This window comes from Mizuhopecten yessoensis, unplaced genomic scaffold, assembly GCF_002113885.1.
Source record: "Mizuhopecten yessoensis strain PY_sf001 unplaced genomic scaffold, ASM211388v2 scaffold9719, whole genome shotgun sequence".
In the NCBI taxonomy this organism is placed as follows: domain Eukaryota; kingdom Metazoa; phylum Mollusca; class Bivalvia; order Pectinida; family Pectinidae; genus Mizuhopecten; species Mizuhopecten yessoensis.
In genome coordinates this window covers 162,143-179,577 of record NW_018408188.1, presented here as the reverse complement: position 1 = coordinate 179,577, position 17,435 = coordinate 162,143, and the positions used below count along the sequence as shown (strand labels likewise).

The 17,435-nt window shown below is 36.0% G+C and overlaps 1 protein-coding gene across 1 annotated transcript in view; it reads right to left on the bottom strand.

Annotated features, from left to right (window-relative positions):
* Positions 1–1,345: 1,345 nt before the first annotated feature.
* Positions 1,346–17,435, bottom strand: part of LOC110458715 (short-chain collagen C4-like) — a 32,543-nt gene continuing 16,453 nt past the window's right edge. The window contains exons 2-6 of the mRNA XM_021510594.1: positions 12,020–12,152; positions 6,734–6,852; positions 5,027–5,078; positions 4,794–4,859; positions 1,346–2,472 (exon numbers count right to left, since the gene is read on the bottom strand). Of these exons, the coding sequence (XP_021366269.1) occupies positions 1,997–2,472; positions 4,794–4,859; positions 5,027–5,078; positions 6,734–6,852; positions 12,020–12,143 (837 nt within the window). The 5' untranslated portion in view covers positions 12,144–12,152 and the 3' untranslated portion in view covers positions 1,346–1,996. The remainder of the gene's footprint in view (positions 2,473–4,793; positions 4,860–5,026; positions 5,079–6,733; positions 6,853–12,019; positions 12,153–17,435) is intronic.

Genomic DNA, 17,435 nt, shown 5'->3' with positions numbered 1-17,435 from the left:
TCGTTTTGTTTTTTGTATTGTTTAACGGTCCATCGACAATGGACAAAAGTCATTAAGGGCCAACAATACTGTAAAAAGAGACATTTACGAAAAAAACCTCATCAAACTAAAACTTGTATAACATATTTTATTGTAAAGATCAATATCGTGTTAATAGTTAAATATTAATAGCACAGATATTGAATAATCTTTTTATAGACGGTACATCATAAATTCTGGCACGTATTTGTTTGAAATCAGCGCATTCAATCATAAAGTGTTTGACTGTAAATGGTTGATCACATGCATGACAATAAGGCTGGTCTTCATTACACAAGATGTTGCCATGTGTGATGCAGGTATGGCCTATGAGTAGTCTATCTGCGGTCTGCTCTACTTGTTGCACAAGAACCCACATTAGGTCTACTGCATACCACGAAAGTTTCGCTGCAGTTTATTTAACGCTTTCTGTCAGTATCAGCTATTCTACATTATAAACCCCTATTTTAACTCACCTGGCCCGAAAGGCCAAGTGAGTTTATGGCATAGGCGGCGACGTCCGGAGTCAACTTTTTACTTAAAACAACTTCTTCTCAGTAACCAAAAGGCCAAGGGTGATGATATTTGGCCAGAAGCATGCTGGGATGAAGGGCTACCACGTTTGTTCAAATTAATGACCTTGACTACATTCAAGGTCACAGGGGTCAAATGTTTAAAACATTTTAACAACTTCTTCTGGATAGCCAAGAGGCCTACAGTGCTTTAATTTGGCCAGTAACATGCTGGGATGAATAACCTTCACTTATATTCAAAGTCACAGGAGTCAAATATGTTAAAAACTTTAAACAACTTCTTCTGAATAACTGAGAGGCCTAGGGTGATGATGTTTGACCAGTAACATGCTGGGATGACGGGCTACCAAGTGTGTTCAAATAAATGACCTTGACTTATATTCAAGGTCACAGGGGTCAAATATGTTAAAATCTTTAAACAACTTCTTCTGAATAACCAAGAGGCCCAGGGAGATGATATTTGGCCAGTAACAAGCTGGGATGAATGGCTACCAAGTTTGTTCAAATAAATGGCATTGACTTATATTTAAGGTCACAGGGGTCAAATAAGTTTAAAACATTTAAACAACTTCTTCTGAATAACCAAAAGGCCTAGGGTGATGATATTTGGCCAGTAACATGCTGGGATGAATGGCTACCAAGTTTGTTCAAATAAATTACCTCGATTTATATTCAAGGTCACAGGGATCAAATATGTTTAAAACCTTTAAATGATTTGTTCTGTATAACCAAAAAGTTCAGGGTAATGATAGATTACAAGTGTGAGATTAATACCAGATGAGCGATTCAGGCCCTTTGGGCCTCTTGTTTCCATGTACTTTTTAAAAAGTTTCTTCTTGTTTTGATCTGTAAAATAAATATCACGAACCTGTTTCAGGTCACTTTATGTATCACAAGCGAAACAATAAAGTCGGTCTTCACCTTTAGGCCATCCTCTAGGTGTTAAACTCACTTATACTCTCTGCTCCTTTGGAATATGTTGTAGCAAAATGGATTTTTTTTTCGTCTTAGTTTTTTAAAACAGCAGGAAAATGTAAATCAATTGTATTTGCCAGTCAAATATGTGTACGAAGGTAACATGGTACATTACCATCTGTCACAAAGGAATTTATAGTATTGTGAAATTATGAAGTGTTCATATTTTGTTTTAATAAAGCAGGGAATAGTAAATGTATTGTATTTGTGTATGCCAGTGAAACATTCACACAAAAGGAAAAGAACGAAGGTTGCCTGTGTAAATAAGTCGACGTCGTTACTGTATCAATATATTGATTAATAACTATGAAATCATTTATAAGTGGGTAAAAAACAATACATGGAAAACAAATAATGGGCTCTAAAATAAAAAAATATACGGAATGTAAGTGATCTAAACATGATTCAATATAATGACGCTGATTATATTGTCACTCGTCTTGCCATTCCTTTTCATGTATGAGGTGAGATTACTTCATACACACAACACAGGACAGTACCTTGTCTTCCTCGTAAGGGGGGCATTTCAGTGAACCACACCTCGTTCGAACCTGGTAGAACAGTTTTCCGTTGTCATCACTGCTTCCACCACCAATCAAGGCCTGAGGAATTTCGTCTACACATACGTATTGTGATGCAGCAACGTGACTGTTATAACCCGATGCCAGATAACCATGGTACGCCTCATCCCATCCTGTGTAGCACGTGGTACGTGCGGGTATCATGATTGATGTTGATTGGTTAGAACTACGACAAACAGCACAGGGAACATCCTTGTTTTTGTAATTTTTATTAAAGAGAACTTCATCTTCATATTCAGCACCATACATATATCCTGGCGCGTATGATCGAATATCTTTTTTGGGTCCCCATGAAGGATCTGGGGGGAGACAAACGTAATCCACGGCCGCTCCTGCGTGGTTGTAGTATGATCCACCAGCATACCCTACATAAATGGTGAAAAAGCTATTTATTCGATTTATCAACGTGCATATTGTGCCCATACAGGTGTAATTTAACAATCGGTCGTCTCGTCGTACGCTAATGTCCCTGAAAAAACTATTTCCGAATTAAAATATATTTATTATAGACAGATAAACCTGACGAATGCAACTTAAATATGGTAATCAGGTGTTTATTGGTGTTGAAACAAGGCATTATTTATTGTTCAGCCATTTCTCAAATTAAAGATTAGCTGTTAATAAGACGTTAAACAAAATTAAACCAAACCAAACCTCAAATTACACCAACTGCAATTGTAATCGAAAATTCTACGTTAATCGCTGGTTGGTTGGTTGTACATGGTTTAACGTCATATCTACAGCCAAGGTAATTGTGTGTTGTGTATGCGTGCCGGAAACAGGGTATGTTGATGTATTTGCCATTTGAATCAGTTATTGCCATTACCCTAAATGCTGAACGTTAAGAAACTAACATTGTTAGGACTTTGGTATGATCCGGGCTGGGGACAGAACTCATTGCCTTCCTCATCCGGGCTAACTTTCAACATTAAAGCCAAAAGTGAGGTGTTGAATATTGAAATTGGTGCAGCAGTTTATTTTGGTCTGTTTTTTGTGTGTCCCCAAGTATACGGTACATAAACAAATCCCCAAATCTGCAGCGGTTCCCACATTAGTCGTCTCTTACAATAAATGCAGTGGGTAACAGGAGGTGTATTCTTTTCTCGATCACCAACTTGCATGGGTGGTATAAACAAGTATACACTTTTCAAAAACTATCTGAGTACAGATATCTCCTAAATATGTTAAAAAGAAGCCAACCCCGATTCTGCAGGGGGCCACATTAAACGCCTCTTACGATGATGCCACTTGATACAGCAGGCCTATTCTTTTCCCGGATTTGTTGGTTTGGTTTGGTTTAGTATTGTTTAACGTCCTTTCAACAGCTATGGTCATTTAAGGGCGCCCCCCCCCCCTGTGTGCGAGATGCATACGTGTAGTATATGCCGGTGTTTTGGGAGGCTATGATATGTTTGTGTGTGTCTCCTTGTGATAGCGCGGAACTGATGAGGACTTTATAGTGCTACCTGACTGAAACATACTGTCGAAGTCACCCAGCAGGACACCCCACACGGTCACATTATACTGACAACGGGAGAACCAGTCGACCCATTCCTTAATTGCTGAGCGTTAAGCAGGAGTAGAAACTAGCATTTTTACAGACTCTGGTATATCTCGGCCGGGGGACAGAACCCAAAGCCTTCCTCAGCTTCAGATTAACATTTTGGAAAACGGCCGTGGAGGAAATTACTAAACTCAATTAGGATTACACTAATTTAGAGATGCTACTGGTGATGTGCAGATTGTCAATGTATTGCAATCATCAAAACTATAGACGACATTGCCGACATCCATTTTTTATTCTAGACATTTTATTGGAATCGCAGTTTCAGATTTTGTTGTCATCGTGAAGAAGAGATGAATTAGGCATGAAGAGCATTTCCACAATATGTGATGAGGAAATCAGAGATTTTTGTTTGTTTGTTTGATTTTGTTTAACGTCCTATTAACAGCTAAGGTCATTTAAGGACGGCCTCCCCTGTGTGAAAGTTGCATGCGTGTAGTGTATACGTGTGTATTTTGGGAGGCTGCGATATGTTCGTGTTTATCTCCTTGTGATAGCGGGGAACTGATGCCGACTTTATAGTGCTACCTCACTGAAACATACTGCCGAAGACACCCAGCAGGACGCCTCACACGGTCACATTATACTGACAACGGGCGAACCAGTCGTCCCACTCCTAATTTGTTGAGCGTTAAGCAGGAGTAGAAACTACCATTGTTAAAGACTTTGGTATGTCTCGGCCAGGGGACAGAACCCAAAGCCTTCCTCACAGGGGCGAACGCTCAACAAATGGCCAAAAGTGAGGCATTGTCAAGGGAGACATTAGGAAGAAGAAAGTTATTTAGAAAGGAGAGAAGAGATAAGGTCCCAAATTTAGTCGCCTCTTACGATCATGCAATTGGGGGCAGCAGGTACAATTCTTACGCCCTACCTGCAGGGACGGAAATCAGAGAACTCAGAAACAGTGATAATGATTTTGTAAATATGATGGAGAAGATTGAAGAGTTGTATATATTAAATTTCTTGAACTTTAATAAGTAAACCGAAGCGTTTTTCAAGTTTCCTGTCAATTTACGAACATTAAAGTAAAACGTCTAATGCTACTGTAGGTATTTTCAATATTTACGAAGTATCGGTGTTAATCAATCTAGGCCTTGTATTTGTAGAGTATAAAGAGTATACCTGAGTAGACTGTTTCAGTCCCATTTCCAGGGCAGTCTTTCCGTCCCCATCGAACGTACACCACTCCTGTGTAAAAAAATACAGCTTTATTAAAATTCCAACAATGAACATAGTTTTTCCTTACTTGTTTCCTACATTAGGGTAATGATATTATCCTATTTGAGCTATTCGTAGTGGGATTTCTAAAAACAAAAAACAAAAGTAGGTTATGTTGATGGATACAATATCGTTACCTTGGTTAGTTTTTGCCTTCTCCAGTTCACTATATATACTTGTCAGTTTGTCCTGGAAAAAAGAAATTGTCATTATCGAATGGCGACACGATATATTCTAGAAGGTCAACTTACTGAAATGGGAACTCGTTCGAGATATTTTGGCTCTTTACATATAGGCAAAGTTTAATCAATATACAAAATTACATGTTGGTGCCCAAGTACATTATATAGTGACCATCAATGCAAACTTTCAATGAAATCCACCTGTTAATTAATGAGGAGTTGTGCGGACAACTTTTTAAGCACAAAGAGGCATAACTATATCACGAAGTGTTGAAATCAAATATTAAAATGCCGGTGCACAACTACCTATCATTCAACCAAAGTTTCAATAAAATCTGCCTGTTAGTTCAGATGGAGTTGTCCGGACAGGTTATTTCGTATAAAGGACGGTAACTCCCTTACAAGGTGTTGAAATCTAAAATTAAAATGCCGGTGCACAACTGAATAACATTCTGATAATTCGAGTGAAGTTTCAATAAAATCTGCCTGTTAGTTAAAATGGAGTTTTCCGGACAAGTTACTGCGGACGACAGAGAGGGTGATTCCAGTATAACCCCCTAACTTCGTTGCGGGGGTATAACAACTTGGTTGAGGAATTGGTATATCCCAGCTAAGGAACAGAATCATAGCCTTCTTATTTTTGGCCCACGTTTAACACAAAATTTAATACACGACCAAATGAAGAATTGCAAGGTGTTACGTCTATGAAGAGTCAACAACTACAACTGTTTTTAGAAGTAGTGACAAAATCTCTGCAACTTAAAGTTCAGAGTGGCTATGCTAGATTTCGGAAATCTTAAGTAAGATAACTTCTTTCTAAGATACTGGTCAGATATACAAAATAATTTTAAGTGCTCATTAGCTAAATAAAATGTTTACAAAGTGGCCCTGGAGGTAAGTCGGTGTATATTTTTGTTATACCATCAAATAAAAATCACATGATAAATCCACCAAAGTTTGAATTATAACCCGTTGGAAATAAACAAAATATACCCATAAATGTGAATTCCAAATATAAAATATAGTTAACTTGACCTGGGTTTAACAAAATGTCGATTTTGATCAAGCACCTTAGGACCTCATCATTAACAGAGAAGATTAGGTTCCAGGCAATCTTGGTCAGGAGAACAAGATTGTTGAAAGATTTGCCAATTTGACCCCTTTTGATCCTGCCTCTCAAGGCTGTAGGTTTGATTCAGTGTAATAATTTCTTTAAATCGAAATGCAATCACATGATGATAATTCTAACCAAATTTGAATTATATACCACTGATAATAACAAACTATACCCAAAAGTGTTACTTCTCTATACAAGCTTAAGTAAAATGTAAACCTCCCAAATCCGTGCTTGTTCGGGGAAAGATCTATAAGGCGACAAAGGTGGCCACCTCTCCAAACAAACAAACAAAACACAAAATACCTCATCAGGATAGGGGGATAAATGACCCTGGGTAATGAAATGGACAATTTTGATAAACCACCGTAAGACCTGTACACCCCCATGAAGAGTATTTGATTTCAGAACTCTTGGTTTACAGAAGGCTGTAGAATGTTTTGCCAACTTGACCTCTTTTAGCCGTTGGTGAGTTAAATGAAAAAAAATCACAATTTTAGTTTGCCTTTGACTAAGAAACAAAGGTATCGAGTTTAAACAAATCATACCTGATGTTCCTTTATTTCATCCTTTTGTTTCTTATTCTCGTCCTGTTGTTTCTCAATCTCATCCTGCTGCATTTGAAGCTTGGTCTGCAACTCCCCATTGGTTGTTTGCTTGTTTGCAACTAAATCAAGCAAAATGTCAATAGAAATATTTTATCTTTTGACTCAGTATTGCCTTGTCTACGTACGCTTTGCTGTTCCACGGTTTGGTTTTCAGTTTAAATTTGTACTTACAGACTGACTAATGAAACCAGTTTAACCAATCCATTTAATATAATTCTGAATAATGCATACAGATGGAGATCATGACTTCTTTCAAGAATGAAAAGATTATGAAGGTAGGGTTTCCAAAATGGCCCTTCCAATATGGTGAATTGTAGATCTAAACCTTATCACAACAAAAACACCCATTACAATTCAAATGAGTACTTGGTTGGTTTTTCCTAGAAGAGTAAAACTGAAATTCTCAAAAAGCGGAGATTCCCCCAACAGACGAATACTGACAAACTGACAATGCACTGTAGGATCCTTCACGATGCAAGCAAAACTAGGGATCATATATTACAGTAAACATATATAAGAGATTTCAGAAGGATCTTGGCGCCCACCATTGTACCATCTTCATTAGTTCTATGTTAGTTTGATCTTTTCTCTTCTTTTCTCTTATCTGTTTGATCAGTTTGCCTATCTGCCATTTTCATCCATCTTTTGATCAACCTCAAAAGTGAACATGCACAACGGGACAGCTGAGTGAAGGGGGACCTACATATCAAATTTGAAAAACATTTTTCCATCTAATTCTGAGAAAAAGCGATAACAAACTTATCTGTAACAAGATGGCCGGCTGATTTGATTTGATATGCATAACTAAGAACAAGAGGATTTGTTTAGTATCGTTTAACATCCTATCAACAGCTATGTTCATTTAAGGACGGCCTCCCCTGGGTGCATAACTAAGAACAAGAGGAATCCATATGTGTAATTTGGGAAAGATCCCTCCACGACATTTTGAGCAATAGGGCTAAAAACCTTTTACTCCAATACTCAATACGACCACCTGCCAGTCATCATGGTTTTCCAATCATCCCCAAACCTCGAAATGCGGAACTAGGATCGATGGGGAACCTTCATGTGAAATTTAAGAAACACCCCTCCTGAACATTCTGAGAAATAACGCTAACAAACCTTCATTCTTAAATTCGAGATCTGTTATCCCTTCTGTCCCAAAATTTGATATGCGTAACCAGTGGTGATGGTGAACTTTCGTGTCAAATATTAGAAAGACCCCTTTAAGACTGTCTGAAATACAGCGCAAAAAAAACTCTCAAATTCAAGATAGCTGCCGGACATTTTGGTTTTGTGATCAGTCCCAAAAATTGCTATGCATAGGGATCATAAGGAACCTTTATGCAAGATTTGAGAACATATCGACCATTTTTGTTTATCAATCAGTCCCAAAAATTGATATGCATACCTAGAGATATGTTGGGACTTTCGTTTGAAATTTGAGAAAGATACCTCCATTACTTTTTGTGAAATAGCGCTAAAAAGAGTTGTTAAATGACCGACGAACGCATGGTGATTTTAAACAGCCCATCATTTGATGATGGTGGGCTAAAAAAATCCCTTGCTTTGGTTAATTATCAGATACGTAAAGACAAATCAACAGCCAGAAGCAATCTCCAGCAATGATATTTCCCAGACAAAAAAATGTGTTCATTTTAGAATAAAAATATTTTATACCTTTTGTATACCAAAGATATTTTGATTATAGATAGACTAGGTCCTGAACTACCAGGGACAAAAATATCAATCCTAAATATGTGGTAGAACATATTCAAAGAAGGGATCAAATGACTATGTGGTCTATACATCAAAATTCATGACTATATGTATAGTCAATTCATTATGATTGACAACTGACAGAAAAGAAAAAAAAATGTTCCTGTTTGGATGGAACGAGTATTTAATCAACAGAGAAGATGTTTGGAAAAGATTCGATGTTTGATTCCTTTTCAAGATGGCCACTAGAACATTCATTTTACTGCCCAATCAGTTTTCAGATTCATTGACACTATCAATCGAACTCAGAGATTGTGTGTTTGATTGTTCCTTTGTTTATATATATATAAATATATTAAAGTTTGACGCCGTATTAACAGCTGATGACATTTACAGATAATGTTTTGCAAGATGCAAGAGTTTTAATCAGAGTTGGAAAAAAGATGTAAGAAAAAAAATATTTAAGGTTTGAGTTTGTTTTCAAACGGATGATTCTAGATTCACAAAAAAAAACAAATTAACCTTTGTCCGGACTTTTTAGCCCTTGGGTGCAACTGTTTAGGACTTTGAAGATAGCTATTATACCCAAGATAATATAGTATGCTTTATGTAGGAGAAAACATTCCCTTAGTTCTTTGACCAACTTGGCAGTAGTAATCTTTTATTTGAATATTATCATTTGGTGCCGTGTACTGAATCCAAACATAATATTTAGTGTGGCGTTTGTGTCGGGAACAAAGCTGACAACGGATGAAGTCTTGAGAGTGCTGATACACCTTCATTTCATTATCTTACGAATTCTGACTTTGCTCTCTTGGAGAGAGCTAGTTGTTTTCACCCTCTGAGCCAAACAGTTTGTTTTTGTAAGTAGAAACTTCATTTGATGTGCAAGTTCTCTGTCTTTTACTGACAGTTTCCGGTGATCTTTAATAAAATGTTCCCCGTATCCAATTGAGACATGCTGTTACAATCTTAAACACTTCCTCAATGAAACCAATGAAGCAATTTTATATTAATTGAGTTCTAAAAATTGTCCAATGCTTAAGACAGCCATGATACAATGCATCGGAATTTGGTAATTGTTCTATCAATGTTAGTCTGAAGAGTGTTTGCTCTGACCAGTCGTAAGATACGAGGGCATACTGGTATTAATACCAGATGCCTCTAACATTGGCATGACATCTCTGAAGCCACCATCAACGACAACATTGTCGTCTTGTTCCAACCATGCGAGCTTTTTCATGATTTTTGTAATTCTTGCATCATCTTTTTTAATATAAATATATGTACCATCTATTAAGGCAGTCTCTTCGTCTTCAAAAAATATTCATGAGAATATATTATTGTGTGAAAGTATATGCTCCCTACTCAAATGGTAAGGACAAAGGAACACTGGAGCTATAGATTTATTCAATGCTTGTACTATAGAATGAAAGGTGTTTGCAATACCAGGCAAGGAAATGCCAAAAAGAGCGTAACACTTTATAAGAAGAGATATCAGTGTTCATCATAACCCAATACAGTAATAGAACATTTTGTGTAGTTTTGATCTATACTGAAGAAGAAAAAAAGTGACAAAGTATGAATGGATTTGAGAAACGATTCTTTTTCCAACCTGTCCAAGCTTTGCAGTCAATGTCAACCAAGAGACAAAAAAAATGAAGAGTTAAAGCTGATTGATTCTTTGATAAGATGTACGACACTTCTAAAAGGTCATCAATTATTTTAGATGACCTACTTCATAATTGAGAATTCAAAGATATTTTCCTTATAGTATAACCGATGTATAAGGGTTCAGATCATTGCCATTAAAAAAAAATGAGAATACACGTGATGACGTAGAACACCACAATTTGTATGTGAATATTTTATTTGGATTTGCTTCCCTTCGATTTAAAATTGTTAAAACAAAGACAATATCTTCTTATGTGAACAGGTCCTTGATTGTGAAGAGAGAAAAACCTTCTACTATTCTAATCTTCAAAACGTTCCATTTCAGATTTTCCTTTTCGCAAATACAAACTTCATAATTGGAGCAATCTGTGCCACTTTTAGTCAGTATAGCCCAAAGTCATGTATTATTATGTTTTTTTTTTTACATTTGGTGTACCTTTACATTTACGAGATTTCGCGAAGAGAGACCAGGATATTTATTAAATTGATTGTTAACAAAAGCTTTATCAATCACGCCAAGTTATGAAGCTTGAATTTGGAATTTAGTGTGACCTTACATGGTTCATTACCAATTACCTGTAAGCAGGTGCATTGCTTTTTGCCAGGGAGGTGTCTTATGTTGTACAAATGAACTTACCACCACTTGCTTTGGACTGAATTTTGCATACATATTTGAAATACCACCACTTCTTCATACTATGAAAATGTTTGGTATACAAGAATAATAAGAATGCCCAATCTTATATATTACATTTAAATTTTCACAAAATGTTCGATTAAACTCACATTCTGGATGATAAATAAATTAGTTAAGCACTACACGGAACAAAATGTTCTTTCCTAAGTATTACGATGCATAAAACACGATTTGTTTTAGATAAAAACTTTCAGGCTGATATTCAATGTTTCCACCCCCATGCTGTAATTTGGTTAATTAATAATCTAAATAATTCGTAGAGTGATTCAAACTAATATCTTCTGATGTATAAAGGATTGAAAAGAGTTAAAACAGCAGCATAAGTATCGTAGCACTTCTGGAACAAAAGTTATGAGGGGCAGGCTCCTATGTAATTTTAACATAGCTGGAAATTGCCCCTTTATATTGAAAAAAGAAATTCGCTTGAACAACAGGAATGATCGGATTTTTTAAACTGTTTAGTATGCGTGCATGTGTGTGTGTGTGCCGGAGAAAGGGTATGTTGTTGTATTTGCGGCGTCCGTGTGATAGTTCGGATTTGATGCCAAATCCACGTGCTATCGCACTGAAATACCATGGCAAAGGCACCCAGCATAGCGTTCTACCCAGTCACATTCTACTGGCAATGGGTGAACAGCTACCATTTTAAGGACTTTGGTATATCCCGGCCTGGGGACAGAGCCCATTGCCTTCCTCACCTGAGCGAACGTTCAACATTAAAGCCGCAAGTTAAGCTGTTACCAAACAAGGCGCTAGGAAATGAAAGGTAGTTTGAAGTAGAAAGGATTATAAAGAGAGAGGTCACAAAAACAAATCCCCAATTCTCCAGGGTTTCCCTCATTAATCGCCTCTTAAAAGGCATGCGGTTGGTAACAGTAGGTGCATTCTTTTCCCGATGAAGTTGTATACCAAAAGCATACGTTTCTGCTACTGGATCAGGAGAAACTTATACTAAATAGAGATAAGTTTTAAAACGATTGGATAGCATCCAATTACTAACTACTTGTATTTTCGTACGTTGTATTCATTACTAGTTTAGATTGGTTTACATTTTCTACAAATAACACAGGAATGCTCTCCATATTGTCATTAAAATAAAATCAACAATGTATTCGTTGATTAGTTGTTATGCTTACCAATGATATAGACAGTAACTGCTCCTTGAATTAAAACCAGTACGGCAATAAAAACCAAGGCGATATCCCTTCGATTCATTTTGCATCGAACCACGTTATCTTGATCGAAATTTGAGGACGCCATTTTCTTCTCCTTAAAAGAAAAAAGGACAGATGGGGTTACTTTTCTAAATCAAAGAATATATAAGACCTAATATCAATATGCACATTGCAAGAAAGAATTTTCATATATTTATTTCTAACATATCTGACATATACAATGTCATGTTCACCCTTAAATGTACTTCATACGCCAATTTGACTGCACTCATGTATAATTGTTATCACGTTATATTTACAGTTTCAAGTGTAATTGACTCAATAACCTTTCTTGAGGTCATTGTCATTATCATTCGATAACGACAGTCGTTCTCGTGCGCGTATTAATACATACACCGTGTACATATATGGCATCAGTTCCGCGCTATCACAAGGAGACAAACACGAACATATCGCAGCCACCCAAACCACACACACATACACTACACGCATGCATTTTGCAGGCAGACCGTCCTTAAATGACCATAACTGTTGAAAGGACGTTAAACAATACTAAACCAAACCAAAGTACGTCAACAATCCGGAGGTTTCCATCGCCATTTGCGAAAGTAAACAAAAGTACTGGGGATACCAGATTTGTGTATTTGTATAGTTATCACCCTATAGCCTAAACTAAATAGAAAGTAAATCCTTAACTATTTTTATAGACCTAAAACAAAGTTATCAATTTAAAGCTGAAAGCACAGTATAGAAAGCATCTGTGCGATCCCATCTTTCTCCATTTTGTAAGTTTTAACATTTTTGATTGTGCTTTTTACACTTCCCCGGTATAGAAAATTTGCAATCTGAAAACCCTTTTATTTGTATAATATAGATGTTAAGCGACATATTTATTCATTTTCGCGGTTGTTTTATTATATACAGACTTAAAGAAAATGGACGAATAAAATAACGACGGCTGGAGGATTATAAAGCGACTTCCGACCGTCTGCTCCATCCATTCCAGCATCAACCTTGCCAGAAAGACGTAGACAACAATGTTACAGATGAGCACCTGGTATTTTGCGTAGATGACATGTGGACCAAGGCGACTGTCGCGACCGTTTGCCGATTGCAACAACTCGCGCATCGCCAGTTTCTCTATCACGAACTTTCTTCACATGCCCCAAGCCTTTCTGTCAGATCTACATCATTCACGGATTAGTTGAGAGTTTGGTTTGATTTCACAGGGTTTAACTTCCTATTAACAGCTAAGTTAATTTAAGGACGTGCCTCCATGTATTTAATGTAGGCGTGCTTATGTTATGTGTACTGGAGGTAGGATGTTGATACATTTGCCTCTTGGCGCTAGCGCAGATCTGATGCCAACTTTAGAGTGTTACATCAATGAACAATTCGGACCGCTGGAAACTTACCTATGATATATGTCCAATATTTCTTCAGAAATACCGATAACAAACGTGAACTCTCAAAATCAAAGATGGTTACCTGGTGACCATCTTGTTTTCCCTATCATTCTCAAAATGATAGGCAAAACTAAAGACCAGAGGAGAATTTCATAAACTCTATATGTATAAAATTCGTTCTGTTTTTTTTTTTAGCAATAGCGATAACAAGAATTGCTTAAGGACCGATGGAGCACAGCCGAAGGGTGATTTGATCAGCAATTCCTCTGATGATTGTTGGCTTAAAATCTTGTTGGGTAGTAGCAAGACAATATTAAAACGCAGAAAATGGTGTTATGTGTGCAGGATTTGTATTATGATCACTAAACCTAACTCAAAAATCTGTTGGTCTGTTCAAAAACATATAACAAACCATAACTACTTTTACTTTTGTTGTTGACGTTTGTCTTTTACCTTTTTGTTCGTTTGCTGTCATTTCCTTTAACATGTTTTATCCACTTTTACTTGCCTTAATGACCATTTTGTAAAAAATCCAATAGAGAGAAAATATATAGCAGAAGTGCAGAAGATAAATTATGATCACTTAACCAAATTAAAAAATTGTTTGTCTGTTTAAAAAATGTTAGCTCACCTGCCCGATGGTTTTGTTTGTTTTTTTATTGTTTAACGGCCCATCGACAATGCGAGAGCCAACAATACTGTAAAATGAGACATTCACGAAAATTAACACATAAAACAAAAACGTAATAGGTTAAAATATGTAAAGGATTTAAGAAATAATATAGAACAAATCGGCTGCAAATTGGCTTGTGAGCTTATGCCATTGCACGGCGTCTGTCGTCTGTCATCCTGTGTCTGGTGTCCAGCATCCGTCAACTTTTCCTTTGACCGACCTCTTCCGAAGAATGGATAAGCCTAGAGTCATGATATTTGGGTGTTAGCTTTGTTGGTTAGAGCCGAACAAAGTTTGAGAACGAAAGTGACCTTGACTTACTTTTATGTAAAAGGGGTCAAAAGTGTAAAATACATGTACTTAAAATGTCTTCTTCTGAAGAACTGAACGGTATATAATCTTAATATGTGGCTGGTAGAAGTAAAAGCCCAACAAAGTTTGAGAACAAAAATGAAATAGACTTACTTTCAAGGTCACGGGGTCAATAAAAGTCGATAAAACGTGAGAATAATTCGGACTAAATTGTCATATTTAAAACGACTTCTTCTTAAGAACTGAAAGGTAAAGAATCTTAATATGTAGATGGTATCTTGGTTAGTAAGAGCCCAAAAGTTTGAGAACGAAAATCACCTTGACCTTCTCTCAAGGTCACATGAGTCAAATATATCAAACTTATCAAACGACTTCTTCAGAAAAACGAAATACATGGAATCATAAAATTTGGTTGCCAGCTTCTTGGGATAGAGCTCACAAAGTTTGCGAATTAAAATGACCTTCACTTACTTCCCAGGTCACAGGGGTCATATATGTCAATCACTATTCTTAGGAACTGAAAGGTATAGATTCTTAATAATTTGCTGGTTACTTCTTTGGATTGAGCACGACAAACTTAGCGAATGAAAATAACCTTGACCTATGCTAAAGATCAAAGGGGTCAAATATGGCAAAAACGTCAAATAACCTCATAATATTTGGCTGCTGGTGGCTCCTGGGATAGAGCCTGACATTGTTTCAGAATGAAAAATACCTTGACCTACTTTCAAGGTCACAGGGGTCAATATTTTAAACTATTCCAACGACTTCTTCGGAATAATTGAAAGGTAAAGAATCGTTATATTTTGCTGGCTGCTTTTTCGGACGGAGCCTGACAAACTTTGCAAATGAAAATTACCTTGACCTACTTTCAAGGTCACAAAGATCGAATGTGTCAAACATTTCAAACAAGTTTGCGAATGAAAATTTTGTTACTGTTTTGTATCGTTTAATGGCCCGTCGACAATGTGAGATATTTAGGGCCAACACTACTGAAAAAAAGAGACATTTACAAAAATAAACACATCAAACCAAAACTTTATAGCTTAAAATATGTTCAAGATTAAAGAGTTTCATCAATATCGAACAAATTGTCTGCACAATATATCATATTTTATTGTAAACTTCAATGGAGTGAAAATAGTCATATACTTATTGCACAGAAACTGTATCGAAGAATCTTTTCATAGACGGTACATCATAAAATCTGTCACATATTTGTTTGAAATCAGCGCATTCAATCGTAAAGTGTTTGACTGTGAATGGTTGATCGCATGCAATAAGGCAGGTCTTCATTTTGCAAAATGTTAACATGTGTGATGTAGGTATGGCATATACGCAGTCGCGAGAGGGAAATTTCCTTTCTGCTGTCTGCTCTACTTGTTGCACATGAACCCACATAAGGTTGAATTGCAAATAACTTGCTGTTTAATTCTTCTGATTTTATTTGCCAATTTGTTTTAATAAAATTTGATATTGAAGGTTTAAAATCAGAAAAGGGCAACTTAATATCTTTTTGTTATATGTTAAGGGCTTCTTTTCCATTTTATTCCGACATGACCTGGTATCCAAATCAAGATCAGGTGGCAAAACAATAAAATTATGTCAATACAAAGGCGATGTTTTGTATGAGAATGTTGTTCAAATTTTGACTGTTGATACTTTGTATTAGTGACAAAGAGTCCGAAGGTAGAGGAAGATGAACAATCAGAAACATGAACTGATGAATAGTGAGTACAGTGTATTATACTAATCACAGATGAACATTACTTTTTATGGAAAAAAACAAAAATCCAAAAAAAAACTTTAGTGAATTTTATTACTATTACTAATGCAATTTTCTCATGCATCTTAAACTTATATCTATCAATGTCAATGGTTTGAATGATTATGTGAAAAGAAGGAATATTTTTCACTGGTTAAAATGCCAAAAAGTAGATATTGCATTATTGCAAGAAACACACTGTGGTGACAGTAATATACAAAAAAAGTGGGACAATGAATGGAATGGAAATGCATACTGGGCAAATGGGAACTCATCTTCAAGGGGAGTAGCTATTCTTATAAGGAAAGGGCTAAACTTGAAGGTCTCACAAATTATTTTTGACACTGATGGAAGATTTATTATTTTAAAACTAGAAATAGAAACAGGTACCTTTTGGTTAACTAATGTATATACACCAAATGAGGAAAATGATAAAATTTTATTTTTCAAGAACATGAGGCAAAAACTCAAAGATATAAGTGGTAATGACCAGAAACATATTCTAGTTGGAGACCTTAATTGTGTTCAAAATATAGAAATGGATAGGAAAAATTGTACATCACATGTTGAAATAGGGCAAAATGAACTAAAACTACTAATAACAAATCTGGCTGTTGAAGACATTTGGCGCCGTAGAAACCCAGGATTAAAATCATATACCTTCAAAAGAGGGAGGAAACAATCAAGAATAGATTATTTTCTAACAAGCAAATCAATTGATCACATGATAATAAATTCCAGTATAGAGTTATGTCCCTTTACAGAAAATGACCACTATGGCTCACCTGTTGTGATTCTCAATTTAGATGAAATTGAAAGAGGAAAGGGATACTGGAAGATGAATTTTGATATAATAAAATCAGATTGTTTCAAAGAAATGTTTAAAGTTTTTTGGAACAATTGGAAAAAAAATATAGAGGACTATGAAAGTAAAATGAACTGGTGGGAACTTACAAAAATAAAAATACAACAATTATGTGTTACATGTAGTCATATAGTTAATAAACCAAAAACATATATAAAAACAATAGAATCAAAATTAAAAGAATTGCAAAGGAAAAAGGATATGGGTTCAATATATAATGAAAGGGAACTTTTAGAACTTACATCAGAAATTCAAACTTATTATAATAATCTTGCAGAGGCTGCAAGAGTAAGGTCAAGGGTACAATGGAACGAGGAGGGTGAAAAATCTACTCGTTACTTTTTCAATTTAGAAAA